Source organism: Phyllostomus hastatus, unplaced genomic scaffold (assembly GCF_019186645.2).
Source record: "Phyllostomus hastatus isolate PE091 unplaced genomic scaffold, TTU_PhHast_1.1 phas_contig_80, whole genome shotgun sequence".
Taxonomy (NCBI): Eukaryota; Metazoa; Chordata; class Mammalia; order Chiroptera; family Phyllostomidae; genus Phyllostomus; species Phyllostomus hastatus.
The window spans coordinates 20,109,371-20,129,207 of record NW_025333960.1 but is presented as its reverse complement, the minus strand read 5'-3'; the positions used below and the strand labels follow the sequence as shown (position 1 = coordinate 20,129,207).

Below are 19,837 nucleotides of genomic sequence, written 5' to 3'. Positions count from 1 at the left end.
CCTAAGTTTCTTGAGCTGGATTTAAAAAAAAAAGCAATAGTTCTTTTTCTTATCTTTCAAATGCAAATTTATATTTTGACATGGACTTGGTTTTAAAATGTGCAGCTCCCTCTTGGATAGTCGGGGGCAGGATTGGAGTGCAGGTTAGATTGAGGGTGGGAAGCTGCTTCCTGCAGGGGGCATGTCTCATCGGGCAGACTGTGTTTATGATTCAATTAGTCACGGAGAAGCTGTGCTTGGTGACCTGTGAGGTGACCCGAGGCTTGTCTGTGGCTCACGACGGGCGGGCCTACCGTCACTGAACTCCCCGCCCTTTGGACTCATCTGGCCTAGAGATGGTGCAGCCGGTCACACCATCACCATGGCTGTTTCTTCATCATGGGAATTATTCTTTGTCACCTTTGAGTCACTGCTCAACTAACAGCATCTCAAGAGTTGAATGCATGGACTTCTGGGCGGGTTTGATGGCCTTAAGTTCTGTCTGTTTTTGTTATTAGAATATGACCCTTTAGGTGGCTGGGCTGTGTTTACTCTATTTCAAGGAGAACACCTCTGGAAATACCCTATAAAACAAAAAGTGCATGTCTAAATGCCCTAAACCAGCATTTTCCACTGGATGGATGGAACAGGGGAGCAGTGAATAGTTTGAAGAAAAATTAATATTATATAATTTTTTAATCTTTACCCAAGAACATTTTTTTCATTGCTTTTAGAGGGAGGGAGGAAAGAGAGAGAAAGAAACATCAAAGTAAGAGAAAATCATCAGTTGGTTGTCTTATTGTATGAGCCCTGACCGGGGAGATCTAACCTGCAAGCTGGATATGTGCCCTCACAGGGAATCGAACCTGCAACCTTTTGGTGTATGGGATCATGCTCCAACCAACTGAGCCACACCAGCCAGGGCAATAATTTTTATATTTAAAGAAAAGCAACTATTTACTTTCTCTTGTACAAAATAAAAGTCAACAAAATTTTTTGGTGGGGGAGATGCACGAGACTTGTGTTTTATCTAAGTGGGGCATGGTTCAACTTGGTCTGGGAACATGGCTGTCGGCAGCTCCTGTCCTGTGCGGCGGGGATGTGTGCTTGGTGTGTGCTCACCTTGCGTGTCTCCAGCTGCCAGCGCCCTCCTCACCTCCAGAGGTCCTGCCGGAACGGCGACCCCAACCGCCCAGACCTACTCCTTTCCCTCTGTGTTGTGGGACAGCATCAACATCTGCCAGTTACTCAGACTTGAGGCTGTGACCCTGAATTCTTCCTCATGTAATTTTTGTGGTTTTTAACCTCTGGATGAGCTCTCAAATCTGTGATGTGGAGGCAGAGTCAGGCTATGGGAGAAGGGACTCAGATTCTGGCTGCGCCCTGTAGTCTGTTTGCCCCAAGCAGTTGACCTGATCTCAGGGACCCCATTGTCCCTCGGCTCTCAAGGGTGGGGGTTTGGATTGTTTTTGAGAACTTCTCCAAGTGCCCAGCAGAGTCCTGGCTTAGGATCTGCCTGAAATGCTGGTTCCCCTCACTGATTACCTGCTTTCACTGCTCTCCTGGTTGTCCCTGGCCTGGGCCATTGCACAGACCTCCTGGCTGGCCTCCCCACATCCCTCTCTTTCCCACTTGCAGACCGTCTTCCACTTTGCCAATGGAGTTCTGTTTGTAAAACAGCCCATGGCCCCTTTCCCCCAGTCTCTAACTATTCCCCAGTGTCTGCAGGATGAAAAATCCAAACTACTTAGCATGGCACTTAGTCCTTTTCTCATGTCTGTCACCTGCAAGGTCCATCCCCTCTCTCAGAAGCCCCTCCCTCGTGGGTGCCCCCTGTTCTGGACACAGGACTTGTTGTCCCTCGAACTGCTGCCCTCTTGCTCTCCCCTGTCCCCCATGCTTGTTCTTACTCTTTCCTCCCTGCCTGCCACAGGCACCCTTGCACGGAACACCCGCACTTCTCCCTGCCCGCCCCCGCCAGGTGAACGCTCCCTCAGCCTTCGAGACCTGGTTCTGTGCATGTCTTTTCCTTTCGGTGGCAGTTGCCCCCCGTATTGGCAGCTCCTCCTCTGTGTAACAAGCAGCAAGTGATATGAGTCACTTCATTCTGTATTTGCTTGCCTCTCAGTGATTCTGAGCTTCCAAAGGCAAGTGCTGAACTGTATTGTATTATTCACCAAAGGAACCTCACGTTGTCCTTAGAACATGTAAGTATTTTGTTGAATACGTGAATGAAAAACAGGATAGCCGTATTAACTGTTAGTTGTATAAACTCTTGGGTCTCTGATGCCCTGAGGCTTGTTCTAATTGGGAGCTGTTTTCTGCACTTGCTGGCAGGGCGCCCGCCTCTCTGAATGACACCAGTGTGCTCCACGATCCTTGTTTGGGGACGTTCGGTGGGCCAGTGTTCCCCTGGCTCGTGTTAGGCGGCTATGATGGTAAGTGAGAGAAGCTTTTGCTTTTCCTATTAAATTAAGAAGTTTTGGTTCTGTTACTAACCGTCAAGTGGTAATCATAGAGGTTTCATAAATTGAGCTCTATTATTTATTTCCTGAGTCTTAAATCTCAAATATAATGGGGTTTTTTTTTCTGGACTTAAAAAAAGGATGATGTTAGCCATTTTTTAAAAGATTTTATTTATTTATTTTTAGAGAGAAGGTAAGGGAGGGAGAGAAGGAGGAAAACATCGATATGTGAGAGATACATTGATTGGTTGCCTCTCACACGCCCCCAACTGGGGACCTGGCCCACAACCCAGGCATGTGCCCCCACTGGGAATAGAACCAACAGCCTTTTGGTTTGCAGGCCATTGGTCAATCCACTGAGCCACACCAGCCAGGGCTGTTAGCCGTTTTTTTAGGTCACACTTTAGGAAGCTGTCAAAAGCTAAGAACTCGTCCCCAGAATAGTACAATTGAGTACATCCACATAAGATGTTGTGCAGCTTCAAGGAGCTCCTGAAACTTGGAGGTTCATCTGTAGGACCCCTATGGAAGCCTCGGACCCTGGGTTAAGCCCATCTGTATTGGGGAAGAGATACTGTGTGAAACATGGAGGAAAAGAAAGTTGGGGGATTTTCTTCCTTCTACACTAACTGCTTAAGAACTCAGGCACTTCTGTGGTGGGAGGAGCAGTTGGTTTGCTGTTGGCTGGGTCCTGCAACACTGTGGAACAGGCTATACGAGGTACAGCGGGGCCATGATTCATGTGACAACTTTGACACCTGAAGCCTAATTGCAGGCAGCTCAGCAGGTCTCACTACGCCCTAATGAAGAGGCCAAATAAATGCTTTCCCCAAGGAGTCATGATCTGTATTCAGGTTTCACTCCGCCTCATGTAATTCAGTGACCTTGCTACCCCGGGGCGGGGGGCGGGGAATGGCAGCACCACCAGGCAGTCCCAGACATCACGATGAACTTCGATCTCGGCCTTACTCCTCCCACCAAAGTAAACTCCATGTGGATCACAGATGGAAATGTGAGAAGTGACACTATTAAAGGGCTAGAAGAAAATACAGGAGGAATTTTTTAGAATAATTTTCAAATAGAGAAGGCATTTCTGAGCAAGATAAAACTCAGAAGCCACAAAAGGATATACTAATGAACTTGACCACATGAGAATTTTAAATTCCTTTGTAGAGAACAAATATCATCAAGTTTGAAAAAAACAAAAGCAACAACTGAAAAAAATTAGTATATGTAACAGGATTTCTTTTCTTTTCTCTCTCTTTTTTTAATTCTCACCCAGGGTTGGTGAGGGTTTATTGGTTTTATAGAGAGAGGAAGGGACAGAGAGAAACATCCATCAGTTGCCTCTTGCACACACCCTGACGGGGGATCGAACCCACAGCCTTTTTGGTGGGTGGGACAGCATGCCAGCCAGCGGAGCCACTTGGCCAGGGCAGCATTTCTTTATTCCATAAAGAGTTCTTGTAAAAAAAACAACAGGTCAACAACCCAGAAGCAAAGCCACACAAAAGTTAACAAAAGAAGAAATACAAATGGCTTTTAATTATATAAGAAAATTGCTCACCCTCACTCCTGATTAGTGAAGTGCATCTCACTCCCGCCTTTCCAACTAACAGCTCCGCAGGGGTCTGAGCTCGGGGAAACCAGTGTGGGTGAAAGCATGGGAGCTGCTGGGGTGGCAGGAGAGTGAATTGTTCCTGGAATTGAAACCCCAGTAAAAGGCAGGGATTTTTGTCTCTCTTGTTCACTGATGTATCCGTGGTACTGAAATAATGCCTGGCACAAAAGTAGGTCTCAGAAACTATTTTGTTGAATGAAAAATGGGATAGCCTTTTTGGTGAGCAATTTGGGAAAATCTATCAAAATTAGAAATGCACAAGCTTTTTGATTCAGTGATTGTACTTGTAAGAATTGATTCAACAAATATGTATTTTACACATTAAAAATATAAGGTTATTTCATGTGGTAATTTTGTTTATAGTTTTCAAAATTGTAATATCCATCAGTGGGAGATTGGCTAAATTATACTAGAAAATATAATACAGCAGAAAAAAGAATAAGGAAGCTCCTTATGTACTAAAATGGAACAGACTGAAGACAAATTTAAAAGCATAATGTATAGCAGTACATTACTATTTGTATAAAAGGAAAGGGGAGGAATATACATGTGTTTGCTTGTGCGTCTGTGGGTGTGTAGTCTGCAGCCCCAGTGAGAAACCAGTCACCTAGCTGTCTGGTAATTTTCCCCTTGTGTTATTCTGATTTTCTGCATGCTTATAATCCTTTTGATGTCACATTTTTCCCTTCTAGATCAAAACTACAATAACGCCACAGCCCTCGTGATCACCTTCCCTGTCATTAATTACTATAATGATACCGAGAAGCTCCAGAGGGCCCAGGCCTGGGAAAGAGAGTGAGTTGCTCACCGGGTCTAAACCACCCATCTGCATTTGTGGGAAGCTAGGCACTAGTAGAGCGCAAACTTCATTCAGCCAAACTAACCAACATCAGACCTGAGTTACGTCTTTTCACTTGGTACTAGTGATGTCAAGAAGAAATCTGTAAATAAATTTACCTACAAACATTGTTTGAACAGATCTCCCTACACAAGAGTGCAAAAGTATATATGTGGAAATTTGTCTTGCATCATTTTCTAAGGATCTAAGGACAAACAACGGGAGCTAGCTGAATGCACATTATTAGTAAGGGCTAAATACAGTAGAAAATTATGCAGAATTGAAGAGTGGTGCGGCATGTTTAAGCTTAGGTATGCTATGCATGCTGTCCACACCTAGAAAAAATACCCCGGAAATTCGTCAGTGTGTTCACAGGCTGGAGGGGGTGGGGAGAGCGCTGAGGGGGACAGGGGACTCGGACTTTTTCCTTTATAATGTACTTTAAGTACATTTTTTTAAAGAAACAGCTTTATTGAGATATAATTCATATATGATACATTTTACTTATTTATTTAAAGTATACAATTTAATAGCTTTTAGTGTATTCACAGGTGTGTGGAGCCATCACCATAGCCAATTTTGGAACATTTTCTTTGCCTCAGAAAGCAGCTCCATACCGTTTAGCTGTCGGCACCAGCCTCCCCCACCCCTGCTCTCAGCCTCCCACCTCCCAGCCCTGCACAACCCCAAGTCTACTTTCTGTCTCCGTGCCTTTTCTTATTCTGGACTTCTTAAATATGAATGGAATTAGATATGTGGAATTTTGTATGTCTGGCATCTTTAACCTCGCCTGATGTTTTCAAGGTTTACCCAAGTTGTAGCATGCATCGGCCCTTCATTCCTTTTTATGGCTGAGTGATGTTTTGTCCTTTGGATGTGCCACATTACGTTTATCCATTCATCTGCTGAAGCGCAGTTAGGTTGTTTCTGCCTTTTGACTATTACGAATGATGCTGCTGTAGACATTCCTATACAAGTTTGTGTGTGAACGCAGTGTTTCCATCTATCTTGGGTATGCACTAGGACTGGAATTGATAGGTCATACGGTAACTGTTTGAGTAACTGCCAGACTTTCCCAAAGTGACTGCACCATTTCACATTCCCACTGGCAGTGTGTGGAGTTTCAGATTCTCCATTTCAGCTAGTTTCCCTTATGGGTATGAAGTGGTATTTCCCTGCAACTTTTTTTTTTGCATTTCCCTGATGACTAATGAATTCCACCATCTTTTCATGCTCTTATTAGCCATTTGTATAACTTCCTTGGAGAAATGTTTATTCAAATCCCTTACTCATTTTAAGCTGGGTTATTTGTATTTTTATTATTAAACCATAAGAATTCTTTTATATTCCACAATTCCCTTATCAAATATATGATTTCCAAGTATTTTCTCCCTATCTTGGCTTTCATTTTTTTTTATGTTCTTTATGGTGTCCTCTGAGACACAAAAGTTTTTAATTTTGATGAAGTCCAATTTATTCTTTCATTGCTTGTACTTTCTTTGTGTCATAGCTAAGAAACCTAATCCAAGGACATGGAGATTCACACCTATGTTTTTCTAAGAGTTTTATTGTTTTAGCTCTAACATTTAGGTCTTTGACCCATTTGAGTTCTTTTTGCATACAGTGTGAGGTAAAGGTCTGATACTCATTTTGTTTGTGGCTATCCAGTTGTTCCTGACCATTTATTTGAAAAGATTATTCTTTTCCCCATTTGCCACCCTGTTGAAAATTAGGTGACCACAGATACATGGTTTATTTCTGGACTCTTAGTTCTCTTTCTTTAATCTGAATATTTATCCTTGTTTTGTAGTAAGTTTAAAATAAGGATATGTGAATCCTCCTACTTTGTTCTTGAAAATGAAGTTTTTAGCTCTTCTAGGCCCCTTGCGTTTCCATATGAATTTTAGAATCAACTTTCCTTTCTACAAAGAAGTCAGTTGGGATTCTGATAGGGGTTGCATTGAATTTGTAGATCAACTTTTAAAATTTTATTTCATAAGCATGTATCTTTATTGTGATGTACAGTACTTCATTTAGAAAACCTTTTTAGTTAAAAAGAATGAGCCCATGAACCAGTTTTCGAACTTTCTAAACCGATGTAAACGGTGGAAAACTCAGCCTATCCAGAACTGTCTCACCTTCCAGGCTGTTGTGGGGAAGGTCTGAGTGCAGATAAAGGTTAGGTAAGGGCAGCTTTGTGTCATAGAAGTTGAGAATAAGTTCCTCACTTAGCTGTCACTAAGTTTTAACTAAAGATACAAAATTCTTCTTATCAGGTTTATTAATTTTGTGAAGAATTACAAGAATCCAAATCTCACCATTTCTTTCACCACTGAACGAAGCATCGAAGACGAACTGAACCGTGAAAGTAGAGGTGACGTCTTCACGGTGATGATCAGCTATGCGGTCATGTTCCTGTACGTTTCCATGGCCTTGGGGCACATCAGAAGCTGCAGCCGGCTTCTGGTGAGTGTGGGCGGGGATATGCATACAGTGTGGACGTCTGTGTTGTTAGAAATGTCATCACACCAAGTATGTAGTATTTTCGCCTCCACTTGGTTTATTATGTTCAGAGCTGCCTTCAGCTCCCCTGTGATTTAGTTGTGTGTGACATTTCCTATTTTCTGCATCTGTTTTCTTCAGTTCCAACTTTTTGGTTTGTCTTCAACTTAAAATACATTTCACATAATTCAGTTTTTTCTAATTCGTCTACCTTATCATCTAAGAATGGAAGCTTATAAGATACATTGCTTAGGAAGACCTAGATGATTTTTTCATCTCTCTTCTCAAAGTGGGAATTGCACTTTGAGGTGCAGATTGGCATACGCGTGTGAAGAGGCAGAAATGAGGACCTCTTGGTAACAGGACAAGAGACACCTAACCAGCGGTTGTCTGTGTCGCCTCTCGCAGGTGGACTCTAAGATCTCCCTGGGCATCGCAGGCATCCTCATTGTGTTGAGCTCAGTGGCGTGCTCATTGGGCATCTTCAGCTACCTTGGAGTTCCCCTCACCCTCATCGTGATTGAAGTCATCCCATTCCTGGTGCTGGCTGTCGGGGTGGACAATATCTTCATCCTGGTCCAGACCTACCAGGTACGTTTTCCTAGTCTCACAGAATGTGGCAGCTGACAGGTGCTGAGCTCCACTAGTGGCTGTTTGGCTCCACGCAGAGTGTTTGCGCGTGTGGAAGGTGAGGACAGGTTGTTTCCTCCCCTCTGTGGTGTTTGCTGGTGCCCGTCCCTTGTTCTGGACATTTTGGGATCAAGAAGTTCACACCTATCTCTGGCTGATGGGATAGGTAGAAAGTGAGAGTTTGGTTTTAGTATGTTTGCAACATATGTGCAAAAAGGGCTAACACACTGTGGAAAATATTTTTGGAGCGACTGCTATTAAAATGATTCTCCACATTAGCGCAGAAGAAGGAAAGATTTGTCAAAGGTGCCCTAAAAGGCCAAAAGGTCAACACAGGACCTGCTGATATGGAAAATGGTCTGTCAATCGGTTGTCACATGATCTCTGTCCAGCAGCTCTTACCTGCATGGTGGGTGACTCAGTGGCTCGCAAGAGGCATGTCATGGAATGGTCCAGCCACTTGTATTCATGGAATTCAGCCACATGGAATACAGCAGCCTGTACTCCATGCATTTTCCTCATAAAATGATCCAGTCTTTCCTTGAGGCTTGCACCTATTACCTAGCTCAGGGAGTCAGAAATGCTGTACATGAACTACCGTGAGATGTCACGGGTCCCTCACCAAAGTTTATATACAATAAGTAGATGCCACTAATCATTTTCTTTACTGTTAGCACAGAGAAGCAGAGAAGTGGTGTTGTTATTGAGATATTTTAATGTAGCATGTTTAATTTTTTTTAAGAGAGACGAACGTCTTCAAGGAGAAACCCTGGACCAGCAGCTGGGCAGGGTCCTCGGAGAAGTGGCTCCTAGTATGTTCCTGTCGTCCTTTTCAGAAACGGTTGCATTTTTCTTAGGTAATTGCTATTTGAATTCTATTGATCTTACAGTTGGCTGAGCCTGGGAATAGAAGGAGTCTGGGGTCTGAAGATACTCCTTTGTGGTTTTCCTTTTTTAAGCTTCATTCTGTAATTGGAAAGTAAGAGAGTGGATCACAAGAAAAATTGGTGGCAATACCTTGGGTGTCATTTAGCAGTGTCCTCTTTCTCACATTGTTTCAGGACAGTGTTGACGTTTAGGGTCCAGACACCTAGGACTCCTCTGCCATTTCCTCTCTCCGGCACTGATGGTGAATGCTGGTATTTGAAAATAGCATTCTTACATGGCCACAGAGTCCTTTCAAAACAACACTAAGCAGCAGCTGCAAAATCCATAGGCCTTCGCCTGCAAGGTGCTTGGCGCCATTCTCTTCGGCAGTCTTCCTCCCCCATGCTCACAGTTCCCTGGGGAAGCAGCCGCGCCGATGAGCAGAGGTGCCTGGATCTGAGCTCAAAACAAGGAGACAGCATGAGCTGGAACAGATAGCAGCACTTCTGTGTATTTTTCATACAAAGAAATCCACCAGTCTTACCAGCAGGGCTGTGTCTGCCCTCATCTCTGACGTGTAATGAGAGAAAACTGACTGCCTCCTCTGGAGAGGAGGCCAGATTAGAATCACCCAGTGACCACAGAGAAGACACACTCCCCACGGGTCACAAACAGAAATGCCTACTTGGCCACCCGTCACCACAGGGCCACTGTAGGAGCATCATAAGTGGTGGCCTTTCAACACCGACCCACCAGTAGCGTATTATTTTTCATTTCCACGAAGCAATGTGCTTTGAAACCTGTGGCTCTTACATTTCCTTTTAATGGGTACAGGTGCAAAAAAGTTATTTCCTCTTTTTACCTCTATTGTGAGAAAACCGGCGCACGTGTGATGATAAGAGCAGCGGACACTGTGCTGTGAGGCGAGTGACTTTGGGAGGACAGAGAGGGTGGCGGGGACTGCGGCCACAGAGTGCACAGGTCCTGGCTCAGAGGCGCAGTGGCATGTCACTGGCCTGGCTCTGTTGGGTCCAATTTTTTCTGAAGCAATCCTGTGAATCAAAATCTCATTGTTAAATATTGGCTCCTTATTTTATTTAAAAAATATTTTTTAATCCTAAAAGGGTTTACAGAGTGTGGGCCTAACAGGCTACCTCTGGCCCATGAACTGCCGATTCTCATTGTGAGTCTTAGCCTAGTTTTTGACTTGGAGAACCCCCATTTGATCGTAAATCAGCTGAGACTGATATTGTTGATATACTAGCAGATGGAAAATGCAGTCTCTCTCTTAGAGTGAATCATAGAAGGTATGATAAGAAATGGACAATATTAGTGGTTCTCAAATTTTAATGTACCTAGATTTGCCCAGAGAGTCTATTAAATACACAAATTGGGGTTGAATTCCCACTGTCTTGATTAAGTAGGAGGAGGCTGGGGCCCAGCAGCCACATCTTTAACTCCCCAAGTGGTTCTGGTGCTGGCACCATTCTGAAAAACACCGGGCTACAGATCCTCCTCCAGTTCTGGTGTGACCTCCACAGATTTTGCAGCATCCTTTGTGGGGGCGGGGGAGTGGGATCTGCTCCTAGGTCTGGCCTGTTCTGGCTCCTTGTGCTCCTGTGGACCCGGCACGTAAGACTCGAGAGAGCCCTCTGCTGGAAGTGGGAGTGATGGCCACTTTCCTCTCTCGCAGGAGCCTTGTCCATGATGCCCGCCGTTCACACGTTCTCTCTGTTTGCCGGAATGGCAGTCTTCATTGACTTCCTTCTTCAGATTACCTGTTTTGTGAGCCTCTTGGGCTTAGACATTAGGCGTCAAGAGGTAAGTTGTTATCAGAGTTACAGCTGTTTCATTTGAGTCTGGAGTCTAGCGGAAGCAGCTAGAGGGCACAACCTTTGTTCCTCTTCGTCCCTTAGAAAAACCGGCTAGACATCCTCTGCTGTGTCAGAGGTGCTGAAGATGGAACCGGCATCCAGGCCTCAGAGAGCTGCTTGTTTCACTTCTTCAGAAACACCTACTCTCCATTTCTGCTTAAGGACTGGATGCGGCCGATCGTGGTATGAACGCACCTGTAGTTTTTCGTGGTTTTCTCCCCAGCACGGGTTTTGCCACCTGCCTTCCGTGAGCCATAGCTGGGGGAGGAGATTCTGACAGCTGTTAGCTATATATGCAGCAACACAGATGCAGATGCATACAAATATATAAACTATGTTTACCTACTTTTTAGCAGACAGTATAAGCCATAATTTGTTTTAAGTTTTTTATTTTGAAATAATTGCAGATTCATAGAAAATTGAGAAGGGAGTACAGAGAGGACCCAGGTACCTTTCGCCCAGTTTCTCCTGCAGCCTCAGTAATTGCAGTTCCATGTCAGAACCGGGAACCTGACGTTGGCACCATGTGCGGGTCCAGCTCTGTGCCATGTTATCCCATGTGATGATCCACCACCACGGTGGTCTCCCTCATGCTGTCCCTCTGCAGGATGCCCCCTCCCGCCCCCACACCACCCGTGACCCCTAATCCTAGCAACCCAGCAAGAAGTTTGTATAGGTTATGTGCCGGATGTAGCTGACAGCGATCATCTATCACTTCTCTAGTAAAAGCAACATAAATACGTAACATTTTTTAACAATGATTAAAATTTTAAAAATAAATAAATAATAAATACATAACATTTATTCAGTAGTTACCGGTGATATCAGGTATTGTGCTAAATATTGGGTACTGTCTTGGAAATATTGGGCTAAAATTTAGATTATACCTAGATTTTTCTCATTTAATTCACAAAACTATCTGGTGTTATAAGTCTTATCTTTCCTGATTTACTGAGGAGGAAGTAGAAGCTGAGAAAGGTCAAGTGACTGCCCCAGGGTCACTCCACTTGTAAGTGGAGAGGCCAGCATTCGAACGCAGGGGGTCAGACCCCAGACACTCTGACCTCAGCCACTACCCCATACTCCTCGTTTACTTAGTGTGTCATTTGAACTGGCTCTTCAGTTTAGAAAAGTCTCGTTTTTCATGTGCTTAAGACTCTGTTTATGCTCTTCGGCTCATTACAGCTCCAAGCAATCACTCTCCCATCCCACTTTTCATTCCAGATAGCAGTATTTGTGGGGGTTCTCTCGTTTAGCATTGCTGTCCTGAACAAAGTGGAAATTGGATTGGATCAGTCTCTTTCGATGCCAGAAGTAAGACACTTTTTAAATTTTAACTTCTTTAGGCAATGGTGAATAAATTTTTCAAAACATGCATACAGATATTTCAGGTCAGTGTATGAATGTAAGTGCAAGTGCCGAGGGCTCTCCCACGCAGTGAGCTTGGCTGCAGGGCACTGCCAACATGGGCCTCAGCATTCTGAGCCCTCAGACCGCTCTCTGGGGCACAGTCCCAGCACGTGAGCGACCAGCTTTCACCTGGCGAGGTGCCCTCCTAATGGTGGAACCGGGCAGGGGAGCACCCTGGGCCCCAGGGCGGTGGGGGATGGGGAACTGGCTGTGTCGGGAATCCCGAATCTGGGCTGGCGGCGTGTGGGCCAGGAGCCTCCTGGACCTCCTGGCTCTTAGCCATCTGCACCTCACTTCGTCACCACAGAACGTTCACTTTGTCCTGTTGGATCTTCTTTCAGGACTCCTACGTGATGGATTACTTCAAGTCCCTCAGTCAGTACCTGCATGCAGGCCCGCCTGTCTACTTTGTCCTGGAGGAGGGGCACGACTACACTTCTCTGAAGGGGCAGAACATGGTGTGCGGGGGCATGGGCTGCAACAACGACTCGCTGGTGCAGCAGATATACGAAGCGGCCGAGCTGGACAACTAGTCAGTACCCGCTCTTCCTGTACCGCAGCAGACGCAGCCAGAGGGGCTCGGCCAGAGGCAGCTCGGCCGGAAATTTTTCACTGAAGACAGATTTTCTTGGAAAATTTGTTTTTCAGAATGTATGCTAAATCTAGCTTTCTCTGAGCAAACCTTTAAAGGACTAATGTACCATCTTATACTCTGAGGGTTTTTTCCATGAAATGCTAATGTAACTTGTCTTGTGACTGAGTAGCAGTATAAAATCTAGAAAGGAAGTTAGATTTCAAGAAAAAGGACTGGAACTAAGGCCTTCCTCATGCCCTGGCCGTTGTGGCTCTGTTGGTTGGAACATTATCCCATAACTGAAAGTCTGTGAGTTCAGTTCCCAGTCAGGGTACATACCTTGGTTGCAGGTTCAATCCCTGGTCAGGACACATTTGGGAGGCAACCATTCGGTGTTTCCCTTTCACACTGATGTCTCTCTCTCCCTTCCTCTCTAAAATCAGGGACAAAAATGTTCTCGAGTAAGCATTACAGAACATTTTAAAAAGGCTTCCTCCTTGTAGGACAAGTCAGTAACTATATCCTCTCCTTTTCTCTAGTACCCGAATAGGCTTTGCTCCCTCATCCTGGATTGACGATTACTTCGACTGGATTAAGCCGCAGTCTTCTTGCTGTAGAGTCTACAATAGCACTGATCGGTTCTGCAATGCTTCAGGTACTTTCATCTCCTTTTCCAAGTCTTTCCCTTCTTTCTGAAAAATTTTAACATTATAGTTTAAAGACCATTTGCAGTTCACCTCTATTTACACCTGTTCACATGCCAACACCAGGTCTGCCGTCCCTCGCTCACTCACCCCAGAGACTGCCACCCTGTTCCTGGCCCCGCCCCTTCCGGGCTGCAGGCTGAGTCGGGGGGCTCTGGTTGTCAGAGTTTTATGGTTTCTCATCTTTTCCTGATGACACCAGTTGCCTCTCGATTGGTCTCTGGCAGTAGCTTCTCACAGGTGCTCATCACTGTTGCCTGTGGTTTCATAGGAGTGTTGAGGTCATCCTAGAGTTTTCTTGATAAAAACATGAAAACCCTGGGTTCTGGTAATACCTGTTGAGGTCATCCTTCAAGCAGGAAACATGTTTCAGGGAAGAAAATTTTTGTTGCCTGCCTAAAATGAAGATAGTATGTCAAAAATATTAGACTATGGAAATGACACCCATCCGAAGCTTTTGGATAAGGAAAACGATTCAGGAAAGGAATTCATCTCATTTCTTTAACAATATTTTTAAATGTTTTTAAGTAAAATATAGCCACCCATTCTTTTCTCCTTGGCCTCTCCCCTCATTTCTGCTAGTGGCTGACCCTGCCTGTGTCCGATGTCGGCCCCTGACTCCAGAGGGCAAACAGAGGCCTCAGGGTGCAGACTTCATGAGATTCCTGCCCATGTTCCTCTCTGATAACCCAAACCCCAAGTGTGGCAAAGGGTAAGTGCCGCTGAGCCCTTCAGGTATGCCCCCAGTTCTGTCGGCACTGGGAAGCCAGGAGAGGGCTTGGACGTAGAAACAGCGGGATGGGAAAGGTTCCCTTTTCTACCCTCTCCTCACCCTTTCCTGATTCTTCCGTGAGAGCAAAGAAACCTCTAAAACACCTTTAAAGAAAACTGCATTATTTCCAACTGATGGCATCCTGGCGTGAGCATCTGTTTCTCAGGCTTCCCTCTGCTTGTGTGGGCCCTCCTGGCCGTGGCAGTGGGTGCAGAGTTCTATACGGGTTACTAGTGGAGCAGAGGGGAAGGAGGAACACGCGGCATTTCAGAATGTGAAGTGGTCTGTTCAGCTGTGTTCGTGGATCAGCGAGACAGCATCTCTGCTCTGGGAATGGCATTCTAGATTAAGGTTTAGATTGTTTTGGCTCCACTGTTCTCACCAGCCTGTTCAAATAGCCAGGCAGCCAGTTACCTATGGAAGCAGGATATCTGATCCAGAAATAGGACTCACAGGGCTGGGGGGATTGGGAAGCTTTTATAGGAGAAAGATGAACATCCACATGTGCATCAGGTAAAGCCTGGACATCCCTGTTTTTTCATAAGAACACATCATTTGACCTGAGTCCCATCATTTATTAGTCACATACATCACGTCTGTGTTTTGAGAGCTGTGCTAAGCACTGTGGGAAGACTATCCCTAAAAATAAAATAGAAATCAATGTTGCATCTTGGTGTGTTTGCAGACTCAATGTTTTGGCCTAAATAAAACAAGTCCAAGTGAATTCTGCTTTTATGAAGCAATAACCACCACTTCAGGGGAGCCTCCTACATGCCAGTACCATGCTAGGCACCTCACAGCATTATGTCACTAACTCACCATGCAGCCCTGCGAGTAGGTGGTGGTACACCCACTTGGAGAAGGCAACACTGCAGCCCCAGCTGAGTAACTTTGCCGAGGGCCCCGTGGTCTATACGTGGCCGAGGCCAATCTGGAGGCCGAGCTCATGACTGTCTCACTCAGGGCCCTTGCCCTTCCCCACTTCCTGTTACACAACACTGCTGTGCAAACTCTGTACAAAAACACTTGGATTGTGAGCAGAGCCAGACATAGAAACAATAGCAAGTATACACCAACAAAACCAAGAGCAGTAAAGAAAAGCCAGTGTAGGAGAGAATAAGCTAAAATCTTTATTGTTCCTTTTCAGAGGGCCTTCCCTGCCACTGAAATTTAGAGCTGGGTGTGACCTCCAAGCCCAGGGTCAGATGACAAGTCACGTAGCCTTGAGTGCTCAGATCCCGCAGGTTTTTACAAAGTACGATCTTTCTGACGCCACCGTCTTCTCTCAGGGGACACGCTGCTTACGGGTCGGCAGTTAACATCCTTGACGACAACACAGGCGTCGGAGCCACATACTTCATGACGTACCACACCATGCTTCCGACCTCTGCCGACTTCATTGATGCCATGAAAAAAGCCCGCCTCATTGCTGATAACATCACCAGAACCATGAGCCAGGGAGGAAGTAATTACAGCGTGTTCCCATACAGGTACAGACGAGGGCGTCCAAGGGAAGGGCCCACACCCTGGGGGTCCCTTGGTGGGTTGCTGCTGCTCAGTTTTCATGCTGATAACCTTTCCATTTCAAGCACCAACCAAGGGTGTGCAGGAAGATGGTGGCTGGGCAGGGAGGGCCAGAATCTGGTGCACCGACTGAGGTCTGAGTGCTGGAGAGAGAAAACTTGGTCTCTGGGCTGGAGCTCACACTCTGAAGGAGACTCACTGCAAAACAGCACGCGGGGACCAGGGGTGGTGGGAGCGGCAGGGGGCTGCCTGGAGACTGGGCCTCATGAAGGGGGCCAAGTGGACATTCCTGGGCAGTAACTGAGGGGACCCCTGACTGCTGAGTATTTGGGACCTTGCCTTTATGGAGATTTTTCTTTGTTGCTTATTGAGTTTTTTTTATTTATAAAAATAAATATTACTTATAGAATACTGAATTTGAAAAATACAGAAAAGTAGAAGAAACAAGCAAGCTTTTTTTCCTCACCACTATGATCTCACTTAAAGGACTCCTGACCTGTTCTGGCAGGAGGCAGCCTATTTTTCTGTGGGAGAAGTTCTCAGAGTGGGGTCCGAATTCCTGGAGAGAGCTGGTTAACTTTGCAGAAAAAGAAATTCTCAGGCTCTTCACAGACCCCGTTTGGCCTGAGGTAATTCTCAGGGTAGATCAGGACTTTTTTCTTTCAAAATACCATGAAATATTCTCTCTAACTGCCTATACGTAGAATAGACTGAGATAATGAACAAAAACTTTATATGAAATACACCCGTGGGTGTCGGCAGTCAGTCACAGGCCCAGCTGAGTCACCGTGGGAGTCTTGCTGAAAAATGGAGGCTGCCTGCAAGGCACGTCTGCCGAAGGGCGCAGGGAGGAGCTCCCGGAGTGAGAACGCGCACTAACGCAGTCTTCTCTCTCCACCCCAGTGTGTTCTATGTCTTCTACGAACAGTACCTGACCATTATTGACGACACCATCTTTAACCTTTGTGTGTCCCTGGGAGCCATCTTTTTGGTGACCGTGGTTCTCCTGGGCTGTGAACTGTGGTCTGCGGTGATCATGTGTGTCACCATCGCCATGATCCTGGTCAACATGTTTGGCGTCATGTGGCTGTGGGGCATCAGCCTGAACGCGGTTTCCCTGGTCAACTTGGTCATGGTGAGTCCTGGCCCACTTGGTTTGCCCCTAACGCCTGTGTCACGTTCCTGTGAATCATTTCTGGGGATAACAGACGAAGTCCTGCCCTTGCTCATCGGACACATGGAGAGGTGGGGCTGAGGGCTGGATGGAGCTGGGGCTGGGTGTTACACTAACAGTGAAAATGTGATTTCACGCTTTAACTTGGGCATTCTGCCTTTATTATTCTAAAGTGTTTGCAAAAAAAATTTTTAGTCTAATAACAGCAAGGTGGCCACATTTCATTTAGAAAAATTGCCGCATCCCTGATGGAATTCTCTGACTGTCATCTTTTGCTTCCCATGCAATTGTCAGATGCGTTTTAATGATTAGTCTTAAAGATGTGAGCATTCAAGAAGGCATTAACGGAAAACAGAAACAGTACACCCGTACTTCAGACATGACCGCTGCTTCAGGGGGAGTGGCACTAACGCTCAACTGCAGGAACAGTGTGTCGGGTTACCCTTAAGAGGTTCCTGCGGCGTTCCCTGATAAAAGCAAAATGTGCTGTGTAAACTGGAGCACTGGGTGCTGCTCCCAGAGGGCTCCATGAGTTCCTGACACTGACATTGGTGGGGTGGGGGCTGTATAGTGTATGGCAAAGAGGACTTAGGGCCCCTCTCCCTGGTAAAGGGGTGGCTGCTTATGGTTTCAGCTGGAAAAGGCCAGTCGTAAAGGAAGCACTTTCTTTCAGAGTTGTGGCATCTCTGTGGAGTTCTGCAGCCACATAACAAGAGCATTCACCGTGAGCACAAAGGGGAGCCGCGTGGAACGTGCAGAAGAGGCGCTCTCCCACATGGGCAGTTCTGTAAGTAACTCTGGCAGAAATCTCAGTGTAAAGTGACCAGCTCAGCAAGCGAATGTTTCTCAGAAGGAACTTTAAAATTCGGTAGGAAAAAGGCACTGTCCCAAATAATCAGACTTTGTAGCCTTTGGTAAGATTTCAGGCAATTCATGAAATAGTTATATCCTGAAATCATCAGAACTGTTCTGTTGGTAAATCCTTTTGTAGGTGGGAATATGGCCAAAGCAGGTGGGACAAAGAAGTGGGATTTGAGAGAGCCAGAAGTCTTTCCATTTAAAACACTGCCCAGCCCTGACTGGTGTGGCTCAGTGGAGTGAGCACTGGTCTGCGAACCAAAAGGTCACCAGTTCAATTCCCAGTCAGGGCACATGCCTGGGTTACAAGCCATGTCCCTAGTTGAGGGTGGGTGAGAGGCAGCCAGTCAATGTGATCTCTCACATATTGATGTTTCTCTCCCTCTCCTCCCCTCCCTCTGATAATAAAATCTTAAAAAATATAAAACACAGGCCAGATATGTGTTGAAAAAGCAAGAGCACGGTGAGCAATTTGTAGTTGATGTCTGGAGAATCTCTTTAGTTCAGCTACATCCTAGTCCAGCCAATCAACTAACACTAAATATTGTTACAGAGGAATTAACTAGAACTGCTTCATAACAATTCTATACACTTAACAGATAAGTATGTTTAGAGACAGAACAGTATCTATGCAGTTTAGCTTGTATCCTTGTAATACCTTTTGTTTCAGACTCATAAGCAGCAAATACAACAATTTTAAGCAGAACATAATGCTACCTAGCAGTAACTCTGAAAGCCAAGGTTCAGTCCCCAGTGACTTTTGACCTTAACTATTAAGAAATACCTTTATTAGGAAATGGTCCATTATGCTTGATCAAAGCAGTTTCTAATGCCATCTTTCTCTTAGGTGTTCAGTGGAATCACACTTACTAAATTTGGAGGGATTGTGGTGTTGGCCTTTGCCAAGTCTCAAATTTTCCAGATATTTTACTTCAGGATGTATTTAGCTATGGTGTTACTGGGAGCCACTCATGGACTGATATTCCTTCCTGTCTTACTCAGTTATATAGGTAAGTGTTCAAATATTTGAATAAGTGGGATGGAGGAAGTATGTTACTAAAGAAGTGATGTCTTGCAGCAGTCTTTTGAAGTACTTGAATTTGTAGTGATCAGTCATTTGAATAAAAAATGTATGAGAAAAAATAGTTCTATCCAGGGCTTCATGACCATTGAAACCATTTCATTAGGAAACTGGTAACACTTTTCGGGATGCCTGATTTGTCTGTGGAAGGCGGCCCACAAGTCCAACTGTGAATGACTTTGAATGTTGGGCCCAGGCAGCTAGTTCCTCGCTGAGATGAATGACCTTGAGTGACTGGACAGCCAGATCACAACCCAGCAAAGCTGAAGTTTTCATTTCCCCAGTTCACCGTTCTGGCAGAACAGTGCCTCTGCCCCTCAGCTCTTACTTTGAGTCTGTCCTTACGATCTCTTTTGGCCACTTCAGCTTCCATAATGACTTATGGTTCAAAGAGCAGTACTAATTTATGATTTATAGCTTTGTGACTAAGTTGAAGCATAGAAATAGATTGATAAAATGAGGGTTTTTGGTTTTTTCAATGTCTGGGAGATGGAAAGGGTTAGTTCTGTTACAGTGCAAACTACTCCCCTTTCTCTCAAAGTAATGATACAAAAGTTATTCCTTTTATCCTTCACAGGACCATCAATAAATAAAGCCAAATATCTGGCTGCTCAAGAGCGATATAAAGGCACAGAGAGAGAACAACTCCTAAATTTCTAACCCCCTTAGAGGGTTGGGGGACTTGGAACTGTGTCTGCAGGCCAGTCATCTGTGGACAGCTGTTGCATGGTCAAGGCTGAGCTGAACACTGGGTGTTACCAGAGCGGCAGCTTTGACTAGAAAACTCAGGAATGCAACTGACTTGTAAAGCACTGTTACTAAACCTGAAGGCAGCCCAGGACACTGAAGCGTCCTCCAGTTCTCCAGGAATGAAACCTAGTTCTTCAGCAAGCAGAAGGCTGACACAAAGACCCTGCAGGTGTAACCTGCTGGCACTTTTTTGAAGGCCAATCAGTGCAATGTT

The 19,837-nt window shown here is 45.3% G+C and overlaps 1 protein-coding gene across 1 annotated transcript in view; it reads left to right on the top strand.

The window, feature by feature from the left end:
* The window catches only part of NPC1 (NPC intracellular cholesterol transporter 1), a 50,086-nt gene extending 30,316 nt beyond the window's left edge, over positions 1-19,770 (top strand). The window contains exons 10-25 of the mRNA XM_045850423.1: positions 2,317-2,417; positions 4,758-4,860; positions 7,180-7,369; positions 7,814-7,996; positions 8,778-8,892; positions 10,596-10,723; positions 10,819-10,959; positions 12,001-12,090; positions 12,528-12,718; positions 13,300-13,415; positions 14,047-14,176; positions 15,526-15,726; positions 16,664-16,895; positions 17,608-17,721; positions 18,640-18,802; positions 19,451-19,770. Of these exons, the coding sequence (XP_045706379.1) occupies positions 2,317-2,417; positions 4,758-4,860; positions 7,180-7,369; positions 7,814-7,996; positions 8,778-8,892; positions 10,596-10,723; positions 10,819-10,959; positions 12,001-12,090; positions 12,528-12,718; positions 13,300-13,415; positions 14,047-14,176; positions 15,526-15,726; positions 16,664-16,895; positions 17,608-17,721; positions 18,640-18,802; positions 19,451-19,533 (2,281 nt within the window). The 3' untranslated portion in view covers positions 19,534-19,770. The remainder of the gene's footprint in view (positions 1-2,316; positions 2,418-4,757; positions 4,861-7,179; positions 7,370-7,813; positions 7,997-8,777; positions 8,893-10,595; positions 10,724-10,818; positions 10,960-12,000; positions 12,091-12,527; positions 12,719-13,299; positions 13,416-14,046; positions 14,177-15,525; positions 15,727-16,663; positions 16,896-17,607; positions 17,722-18,639; positions 18,803-19,450) is intronic.
* The last annotated feature ends 67 nt before the right edge of the window (positions 19,771-19,837 follow it).